We start from the raw sequence: 11138 nt of genomic DNA on the forward strand, positions 1-11138 counted from the left end.
AGGGAGCACAGAATGGATGGTAGTGGGGATGTAGGGGATAGATCTGGGAGGAGGTAGGGGGACATGTGGAGGAGAAAATGATCAAAATATACTGTATGAAATTCTAGAAGAATCAACTAAAATGTTATATTTTAAATGTACAGTAAAGTATAACCAGGTGTTATTGGAAGATGAGAGGGGACTGAAGAGACAGAGACATGAAGAACACAGTCTCCTCCAACATACACTCTGTAAACTGAAGCTCTAATTTCACTACACACAATATCAGCAAGAGCATCTTCCTGCAGGGCAAACAATGAACAAAAAAAAATCTGAAACAACTTGGTGCTGTCTTGTCTATGTTTCTTTTTAAGAATCAAGAAATGTTAATACTTTGTTCCTACCTTAATAGACAATGCAAATTTCCACAGATGTCTTGGACTAATTCCCTCCTCTCATGTCATGTCTAAGAAGACTGTTTCCTGTTAATAATAAGCAATTTGGAAAGTCTTCCCTGGGAAGGTTGAATAGAACTTGACTCTTCCCCTCTCTTGCCTCTTGCCTCTCACTTCCTGATCCCAGCAGATCCACAACACACTGTATCTCTCTTGCTGCTAGCCATATCATCAGCACAGTGAAAAAGGCGAAGGGCAAAGTCCTTTATCAGAAGCTAGAAGGAAAGGAAATGCAGACAACTAAACTGGACCCAAGGGACAAATTTACTAAGCGAGGCCAAATAATTAACCAAAGAGCCTAGATGAGAGCTTCTAAGTTTTCCAGAATGGCCTGAAAGCCATGGGCTTATATGTTTAGTGCCTTACAATATTTTTACCCATCCCTGGCTTTGGAGAGTGTTTATGTGGTATGTGAGAGAAAGACACAACCTTATCAGGCAAGCCAGCCCTGCTGTCCCAGGTCAGCTCAACCCTGCAACTATAACCCAATTCAGTATGCACAGATCCTCAGCCAGGACCACTCGTTCCATGTATCTCCTTCCAAATCTCTGCAGAGACCTGGCAGCCTCCCTTTCCAAATATACACTACTGCTGCTAGGAGAGGCCTCTGAACTCTGCCACCTGCATGTTGTCTTGCCCTCAGGAATAGTAAAGACTTCCTCTGGGTTTCAGATCACATTGCAGCACTGGTGGATTTAACTGTCCCCTTTGGCAAGTAATTTGAGTGGAATCCAAAATCCCTCTGGCTTCCAAAATCCTTGAGTGCTGCACTTGAGTATTCTACTACTGTATTGTTCAGATAAGAGCACTTAGTTGCTACAGAAGTAAGAATATATTTTCTAATTTTTTAATTCAGTTTCATTTTATGAGTATTTTGCCTGCATGTATGTTTTATGAGTATTTTGCCTGCATGTATGTAAGTGTACCAGGTGCATGCAATGCCCATGGAGGCCAAAAGAGGGTGTTGGATCCCCTGGAACTGGAATTACAGATGTTTGTTAGCCACCACATGGGTGGTGGGAACCAAACCCAGGTCCTCTGGAAGAGCAGCCAGTGCTCTTAACCACTGAGCCATCTCTCCAGCCCCCAAAATAGCCTGAAAGCCATGGGCTTATATGTTTAGTGCCTTACAATATTTTTACCCATCCCTGGCTTTGGAGAGTGTTTATGTGGTATGTGAGAGAAAGACACAACCTTATCAGGCAAGCCAGCCCTGCTGTCCCAGGTCAGCTCAACCCTGCAACTATAACCCAATTCAGTATGCACAGATCCTCAGCCAGGACCACTCGTTCCATGTATCTCCTTCCAAATCTCTGCAGAGACCTGGCAGCCTCCCTTTCCAAATATACACTACTGCTGCTAGGAGAGGCCTCTGAACTCTGCCACCTGCATGTTGTCTTGCCCTCAGGAATAGTAAAGACTTCCTCTGGGTTTCAGATCACATTGCAGCACTGGTGGATTTAACTGTCCCCTTTGGCAAGTAATTTGAGTGGAATCCAAAATCCCTCTGGCTTCCAAAATCCTTGAGTGCTGCACTTGAGTATTCTACTACTGTATTGTTCAGATAAGAGCACTTAGTTGCTACAGAAGTAAGAATATATTTTCTAATTTTTTAATTCAGTTTCATTTTATGAGTATTTTGCCTGCATGTATGTTTTATGAGTATTTTGCCTGCATGTATGTAAGTGTACCAGGTGCATGCAATGCCCATGGAGGCCAAAAGAGGGTGTTGGATCCCCTGGAACTGGAATTACAGATGTTTGTTAGCCACCACATGGGTGGTGGGAACCAAACCCAGGTCCTCTGGAAGAGCAGCCAGTGCTCTTAACCACTGAGCCATCTCTCCAGCCCCCAAAATACTTTAAAGAGCTAGTGCCCACTAAAATGGATTAAAGCATTAAACAATATTTGTTCTTTTAATCCTTGAAACCCACCACCATATCTGTACACAACATATAAGACATCAGCTCCAACACTACACAGTCTGTCAGTAACCACACAGGAAGCTGTCGGTCTACAATATGTATATATCTTTTAGAACAGAGAAAATCTGCAGCAAGTGGTACTGAAATTCAGATGAGGGTAATTCTTGACCACATGCAGATTGCAGGAAGCTGAGCAGAAACAGGAAGACGCTAATGAGTGTGAGAGTTATGTGTATGTGTGTGGGTGGAGGAGGAGGTGGTAGACTAGATAAGACAGGAATAAAATGAGAATACCATCAATTGTTACTAAGGAGTTGCATTTAGTCTCAGTAGCAACTAGCACATGCAGCAGCCTTTCATCTCTACCGTCTAAGTCCATAGATTCAACAACCACAGATAAGATATACTAAAGAATCAAGTGCATATCTACTAAACATGTTCTTCTCATTGCTTCCTATGCAACAGAGGGTAACAACTATTTACATAGCATTTGCATTTTATTAAATAATATAAGTAATCTGGGAATGATTTAAAGTTTGTGTGAGAGTGTGCATCAGTTATAAGGAAATTCCTCTATCATCTGTAAGGGAAGTAAGTATCCCTGGATTTTGATACACACAAGGGATATATATGGCCCTAATATTAAGAGAACAACTCCTGATGCCACAGATAAGGCAGAAATTGTTCCCATATGTATACAGTTTTACTGAATTGCTCATGATCAGAGGGCCAGTTGAAGATAAAATAAGAATCAGCCTGAGGTGTTCAGGCACTGAACCTTGCTCTTTCTAGAGCACTAACATAGCTTTGAGGCTCATCCATGGCATGGAAGAGACATTTCAGACATTTCAGAGGAAGGACTCTGAAAAATAGCGTCATTCAGATGTTATAAGGCAGAAATCCCTTTAGAGCTGTGGTTCTCAATTATGGCTCACTTCAAAAATGCTGGAGGAGAGTTTTAAATGCCCACATTCAGGGTCACCTCCAGGGATGTTCATTCCCTTAGTCTCTGAGCATGGCATTGGAATTTTATTTTTTAATTCATCCTGGGAATGGAACCCAGGGCCTCACTCATGCTAATCGTGTATTCTACCTATGCTCAGTCCCAAGTGGAATTTCTAAATAGTGTCTCAAGTACCTTCAACAAGCAGTCCAGGTTAGTTAGCATCACCATGTCGGAGATTCTTTATAGGACTATACCTGTTTGTGTATCTTTTCATGTCCCCATCTTCCCAGACCCAGAGTACTACCTCACATTGATGTAGTCCTTATCCAGCTTTCACACTTTCAACACTGAGACAGACAACTCACAAATGTGCTTTGAATCACCTGATGGTTCCCCTGAACTTAATACACAGCCAAGGACAAGCTGCTGAGAGAGAGTGCACAGTACAGGAAAACACCAGGCAAACACCAGCATATTGTCCTTGGGAGTTCCACTGCCCCAGTTGCTTTGGCAAAATCCCATTACCCACATTATTCTTTGGCAGTAGTGAAACCTCACATCCTTGTTCTGAATTGATTAGCCCTGAACTCCAAATGAAAATGCAGGGACAGTTTAGAAATGAGCCATTAAGGATAATCCCAAATCAGCAGGTCTGGATCAGCAAAATAATCATTCTGCTACTGAAAAGCAAACAAACAAATAAAACAATAAAACAAGTCACTGGGTTGGTGGGAACTCTTCCCAATTTGTGAAACTGATAACAAGCCCTGCCACTCTTCTATGGCACCCCTTAAAATGACCATGTGCAGAGAAATAAGACCCACAGAGGAACTGAAGCAAATGGAGAAGTGCCTGAAGTCCACGGAGAAAATATGACTGGCAGACGCACTGAGATGGCTTAATAGATGCCAGTTGACCGTGCCCAGACCCTGGGCTCCCCTCCTAATGTGAGCATTGATTCAGACAAAGGACTCTTAGATACTTGTCATACCTAATCTAAAGGAGAGGCACAGAACATTTTTAACCCAACAGCACATAATTGTAATGAAATGATTCTGGCCAAGAGGGCCCATTTATAATAATGAATTCAAATCAGATTCATAGAAACTATAATTCAACTATAAAGAATAGCACCTTCATTTTCCATATCATCTCTCTTCCAAAAAGGCAAAATAACTCAATATTAAAATAATTATTTTTACTTTTCAAGTAGCCCTATGAAGTAGTTACAGGGATATAATATCACCTCGCTTACACAAAATGAGTTTTTATCCACATTGAAAACTTCAGAGTCGTCTTTGGCACATCACTTTCTAATGTCCCTTAGTGCAATCAATGACCTGCCACAACAAAAGTGATCTCCCCCAGGAAGGAAATCAGTCTTCTCTAAGCTGGTCAGTTTCTCATGGGAAAATCTGAAGGTGGACCTTTGCTTTACCTACTAGGTCTCTGCTCCTTATCTCACTTGTTTAAGACTTAGAAATAGGCTAGAGGTCATGTGATCTGAGGCAGTACCATTTCTGCAGATGGTAGGCAAAGGAATCATTTAGTTTTTGATGTACTCTGAACACTAAATTCCAAAACAGTGAATCACTAGTGAACTATTTTAAGGTGATCTAAGAATGACTTTACATAAAGCTATAGGGCTGTGGGGGTAGTTCAGTGGTAAAGCATTTTCCCAGCACATATAAGGCCTTGGGTTTGAGCCTCACCGGAAAAAAATAAGTGACAAATTATATATTTTAAGGTTATTTTATGTGTATGAATGTTTTCCCTGAATGTATGTAAGTGCACCGTGTGCATGCAATGGCTGCAGAGACCAAAAGAGGGTGTCAAATTCCCCAGAACTGGAGTTATGGATGGTTGTTAGCTGCCATGTGCCTGCTGAGAACCAAACCCTCTGCAAAAACAACCAGTGCTCTTAACTGCTGAGCTGTCTCTCCAACTCCATGAATTATAGTTTTTAAAACCTGAAAAGTGGTATCAAGTAAAAATTATATATTTATATGAGGTCAAGACCATGACTTGCCACTGACTGAGGACAAGGATTTTCCCCAAAAGGACTGATGAGCAAGTTTTATTGTTAAGATAAAAACACAACCATTAGCTCTTAAAACAAATTTGTGTGAAAAACAAAAGGAGAGAGACTGAGACCTGTAGAAATGTGTATGTGTTTATGATTTTTAAGAAATTCTAATATAGTAGTGAAATTAAAACTTTTTTTAAAAACAGAAAAATAGTAAGAATTAATGATGAAGAGAAGAAGCAAAATAAGAATGAGCATTAAGAAGAGAGTATCAGGTAGAGGCATCTTGTAAAAATAAAAGAATAAAGTAATAGAAGAGAGGACTCCAGGAAGTAACATTCAGAGGACACATGGAGATTAGGATGTGGACACCAGGTCAGATTTCTCTATTCCAGGGAAAATGTGCAGAAGAGAAGCACAACCAGCATACTGTATGTGCTTGCTTTTAGAAATCATCTACAGGAAAAATCGGGTAACTGGTGACAGTTATAGTTAAATATATAAGTTGTTGTTTTCCACAAAGCATGAAAAGCAACTATTCAGTTTTTCCTTTTTATTCCCATTCCCATTACCAAGCCCAGCTGTTAAACATTAGAAGATCATGAAAACAGGCCAGCAGCTAATAAAAACACGGTAGATCAAAGCCAGCCCTCTGCTGGTGGAATCATCTTACTGCATCTCAGAGGCAAAAGCTTAGGTTTCTAAGTTCCTGGTTTAATTCTGGTGGAGGATGACCGCAGATTTTGGAGAGTCATCACTGAGATCCTATTCACTGATGGACCAGTTTGCCTCCAAGGGAAGATTGTAAGGTACATAGGCATGTTGCAGTGTTCAACCCCCCTTTACAGTACTAATGCCTGCCTACATTTCTGGGTTCACATACATCATGGTTGTGTGCTATTGATATGGTATCCTTGAGCCACTGGTCCACTGCAAATGTGCATCCCACAAATCATATCTCAGGGAGCAGGCTTGGGAGCCTTCTTTGAAACAATAAAGTAAGGATAATGCACTTTCATCTAGAATAGGCTAAGAGATGCTGATAGGGTCGGAAGGACTTGCAACTTACACGGTCTGTAAGGGACACTGCTCTTCTTTCACGGACCCCCAAGGGTTAGCAGACAGGAATGTGGGACCTGTTCACTAGCTAAAAAGAAAATTCATCTAAGAATTACCCAAGGCAGCAAGAGTCCAAATTTGACCCTGGTGTTGAGGTAAAGAATAACTGTTTCTCAGAGGCTCTCCTTCTTTCCCCAGGGAAAGACTTACATCTGTGCTGGAAAGACACCACAACGAAAGAACAGGGAACAGCAAGAAGGAAACCCCACCCTCATCTTCTCCTTGCAGAAGCCAAGCATTCTGGCTGCTGAATCTGGGTCAGAATGTTTTATTTTCACCATAACCATCAAAGTCATAGGCAGGGCAAATGCATTCACCCTGTGTACATTGTGAGACATAGTTAAGCTGGGACGTCCCTGAATCTGTCTCCTAGGACCACAACTGCCTCATTAAAGGGATAAAAGATGGTATCTGCTGAGCTGGTGGAAAGTGGTGGCTGCATTTTTATTAAAGTCTTTGCTGCAGCAGGCCCAGTCCCCAAAGGTTCATATTCCAAGCATCTCCACCCCTCTGCCTGGAGCAGGGAAGTGATTCTCTGTAACTCATTAAGCTAAAACAAAAAGCTTCCCTATTGTGTCTCTCACACAGGAGTGATGTCCTTGCATAAAAGCTACATGTTTCCGCTCCTTGGCCCCAGCCAGTAAAAATACAAAGGCCCTCACAATTCACATCAGGGCCCAGGCACACTGCACTTAAAAGTCCATGGCCTGGCACTGGAAATCCAGAGTCTTCAATTGTGAGACATTCCCCATGAAAGGTGCTTGCCAGGCCAGCATGCTGAGGATAATCCTACATCACCACACTCTCCTGGCCTGGGAGAGAAATCCCAGGGCCTTCAGCTATCCATGCAGTGTTCCTAGTGTCTTCAGGTTTCAACTGGGTGTCCGATGTTAATCTAGCCATGCCATGACCCCATAGATCCATGGAGTCTCAACTGCAGACTTCAGTGGTCCCTGTAAATCACTGACCAAAAAAGGACCAAATGGCAAAGCCGTCTAGGAAAAATGGCATCAACAACCAGAGAACACAAGTGGCCACTTCTTGGGCCTGCAAAGGGCATCCCAGGTTATCTAATGCCCCTCTTTCAAGCCTTCTTTTCTCTCTTCCTCGCCCCACCTCCCCTTGAAGACAGTGCAAAGGGTTCAGTCCCCAGATGAAGGAAGGCTCCCTACCTGAGGGTGGCGCTCTCCCCCTGCCGGACCGTCACGTTGTCCATAGCTTTGGGGAAGGTGGCATCTCCGCTGCGCACCGGCACTCCTGTGGGTACAAGGAACAGCAGCCTGAGAGACACGACCACGAGGCACTTCCAGGGCAGGAACAGGTACCCACAGACCCCCATCCTCGACAGCCGCAACTTCCCAGAACTCCCGCAGCAGCAAGGTCCTTGTCCCCTGCCCTCTCACAACAGCCGGAAGTAGTATAGGGCGAAATCAAAGCAGTAGAGCACGCCGGAGCAGAAAGGGGGAGACGGAGAAGCAAAGTCCAGGCTCTCCAGAGCCTAGTAATTCGTCCTCAGCTCCAACCTCAGCTTTCCAGCCGAGCAGAACCAGATGCCCCCTCCTGCATTAAAAAAGAGCTTTCTCGACGCTCCCTGGGACGGAGGGAGCCGAGGGGAGGGAGTGGAGGAAGGAAGGAGTAGGGACGAAGGTCACAGATTGTGCGTTCTCTGTCTCTCTCCAAGATGCTACTTTAAGATTCAGTTGGGCGCGTTCTGCAGAGGTCTGGCATCAAAAGTTTATAACCCAAAGAAGGCAAGTGTCTCTAACAGAAAGATGTCATAAAAAGCTCCTGCTTCAAGGAGAGGAGAAAGGATTTTATTAGATCACACATATGTACTGATAGAGTTAGAAGCCAGCCCCAGTCTCCTTTCTGAACCCCCAAGGCGATAAAAAGTTCCTCGCGGAGACCCGCAGCCGGAGCAGCCCGGATCCTCCGCCCGGTGGCTGTCCTCCCCGCAGCCGGTCGGCGACTCCCGCCAGCCCGGCCCTTGCCAGCCCGCGGAGCGCCGCGGCGCAGGCTCTGGGCGCACAGGGAGCTGGGCAGACTGCGCCTCCGCCTCCTCCAGGGACGCTGCACGGGACGCGGGGACGCGGACGCCACGCTCAGCGGCCGCCCCCGGCCTCCGCGCCGCCTTCCTCCCGGGAGCAGCCTCGAGGCGCGCCGGCCCCGACCGCCAGGGTTGTCATGGCAGCAGCTCTATCCCTGACCGCCACTTTCTCCCGGTGCCTACTCGGAGCTAGCCCGCTGGCGCGCGGCGTGGACTGTGCGCTCATCCCAGAGGGTGCGGGGCGCAGGCGCCCACCTTAACCCCCGCGGCGCCGGGACCAATGTGCCCACGTGGGCACTGGATCCCTGTGGGATGAGCCCGGCGCCTCACGGGGTTCCACTGTCCCCTGGTACCCGTGAGAGCTGAGGAAATGCTGCGCCCCTCTCACTGGCTCCCCTGGTTATGGGTGGGAAGAGAGAGAGAAGGGAGGGAGAAGGAGTTCTGGGGAAAGCAGCAAATTGAAACTGACACTGGCACCTTCCTTCCGAGATGCCATGCAGAAGTTGCCAAACCCCGCCCTGGAAAACTGAAGTGCATTTGGCACTCCAGGTAGCTGAGCCAGTCTGCATGTCCACCACTCAGCATCTCTCCAGGTTTTAGTCCTAAGGCGCAGATTTTCTGGGCCCATACAGAGCTTCCTAAGCTTTCTGCTCTGATGGCCTACCTAGAAACACTTATGCCGGTCCATCTCCCTAGCTGGCAGCTCTCGATTTCTTCTTACAACACAGCATACAAAATAGACCCATTATCCACGCATTTTATTGTAATGAAAAGGAAGAGCTAGGAAAATCACACGGAGATCCTAAAAAGTAATAAGATTGATAATAAAATCCATCTATGGCTTTATGGTCACAGGAGGAGGCATCATAACAGTGTCAGGAGGGGACTTGGGGCCGCAGTGTTCTTAGAGGCCAATCTCTGTTGCTTTGGGCTCAGATCCACCTCCTTTGCTCTAAATCCAAGAGCACCAGCTTTCCTTGGGCCTGTCATTATCCCTGTGCCTGCTTCTGCTCCTTCTGGCAGAAGCCTCCCATCGCTGTGTGCCTCTCATGCTTGTATCCTAATTTAATGGTTGCTATGTGCATCTGCTCTACTGTATTTTTTTTTCTCAAAGCCTTTTGTTAAATTAGACTAGGCTCTGCACAATTGGCAAAATGAAATGTAATTCAAAAATAAGCATTAAGCTCTTAGTGTTTATTACTTTAGTTGCTGAAGGATAGGAAGGCATCCTACCTGCTCTGAGTTCCAAGACACTGAGCACAAAAAAATACTGCCCCAGTCCCACTTGCAGAATGGTTAGCTCACAAACATTTTTTTAGGTTTAAAAATTTTAATTAGAATATCTTACCATGGGAAGAGAGCATATTTATCACTAGTCCTATCAGCTACAGTGGAAACTATACCCAGAGAGCCGGTATTATTCAGGCAGGAGTCGGAGGCAGGACTCCTCATGAGGTCTTAAGCTGCGAGGCCCAGAGAAGCAGTGATGCGGACAGAGGCAGTGGGTTCTGAGCACCACCAGTATTTGGGGATCATCACTGCTCCCCTGAGCTCCACAGCCCCCCACACCCAAGCAAGCCCTGAGGAAATGCCCACCAGCTTTAATGACATGTTCTTCCTCCATATGTGAGGCTTGGATCTAATACCAGCAGCTGGAAAGGCTCTTTCACATTTGGCATCCTGTATGAAACTGAGAATGATGGCCCGTGCCTGTGGTTTCTTCAACCACAGAACTTGTGTCTTAAACATGGGTGAGGACACAACTGAGCCTGTTCAGTGGCAACACACAGCTGGTCCCTGCCACTGAGCTGTAGGGTTCTCAGATCTTCTGGTATACCTATTGGCCTGATTTCTTCTGAGAAGTTAAAGACAGGGCCATTGCTACACCAATTCAGGAAGAAGGGTTGGAGACAAGAAGAATTGCTGGGATCTTCAAGAGGGGAGAAAATAAAAAAGATTTAAGATGAAAGGAAAGATTGAGGCAAGTAAGGGACAGAAGTAGAGATGAGCTGAAGTGAGGCTTAAACTTCCTTAGTGAACAGAGTCTCCTGCTTGTGAAGGAACAAATCAAGCATCCTAGTGTTAACCAAGCTGGCTCTGCCCAAGTAAAGGTGTCTGGAGAAAGAAAGAACAGGAGCCTGTGTCTGTCCTCTCTTTTGAGAATGGGTCCTAGTTCTGTATCTGAATTCACAATGTGGTGAGTCAGAGAAGGAACAGCAAGTGTCTGATCTGTATGTTTATGTCAGTGTACAGTTCTGGGGAGCAGGGAAATTCCATCCATTTCTAAGGTATTGCTATGGACTAGTGGGTCCATTTATAGAATACAAAGCTAAAACCAACTTTGAAATTGGAGAGGGTTTGGGATGAACAAGATTAGATGATTTACACCAGGAATTTTCTTTTCTTTTAAAAAATATTTTAGGTGTATGAGTGTATTGCCTGGATATATGTAAGTGCACCTATGTTGTGCAATGCCTGCAGAGGTCAGAAGAGGACGTCGGATCCCCTGGAACAGACAGTTGTCAGCCACCATGTGGGTGCTGGGAATCAAACCCAGGTCCTCTGCAAGAGTGGTCAGTACTCTTAATGCTGACCTATCTCTCCAGTCCATGCCAGGAATTTTCTGTGAATAGCTTTGCCT

At 45.2% G+C, this 11138-nt stretch overlaps 1 protein-coding gene across 4 annotated transcripts in view; it reads right to left on the reverse strand.

Annotated features, from left to right (window-relative positions):
* Window positions 1-11138, reverse strand: part of Opcml (opioid binding protein/cell adhesion molecule like) — a 1193276-nt gene that overhangs the window by 517195 nt on the left and 664943 nt on the right. For 2 of the 4 annotated variants that reach the window (XM_008854171.3, XM_008854173.2), the window contains exon 1: window positions 7623-8371. In XM_008854171.3, the coding sequence (XP_008852393.1) occupies window positions 7623-7789 (167 nt within the window). In that variant the 5' untranslated portion in view covers window positions 7790-8371. Of the gene's footprint in view, window positions 1-7622; window positions 8372-11138 lie in introns of those variants that run through there. The other 2 variants (XM_008854174.2, XM_008854175.3) reach the window with 1 other exon arrangement.

Source organism: Nannospalax galili, unplaced genomic scaffold, assembly GCF_000622305.1.
Source record: "Nannospalax galili isolate Female #2095 unplaced genomic scaffold, S.galili_v1.0 scaffold66, whole genome shotgun sequence".
In the NCBI taxonomy this organism is placed as follows: domain Eukaryota; kingdom Metazoa; phylum Chordata; class Mammalia; order Rodentia; family Spalacidae; genus Nannospalax; species Nannospalax galili.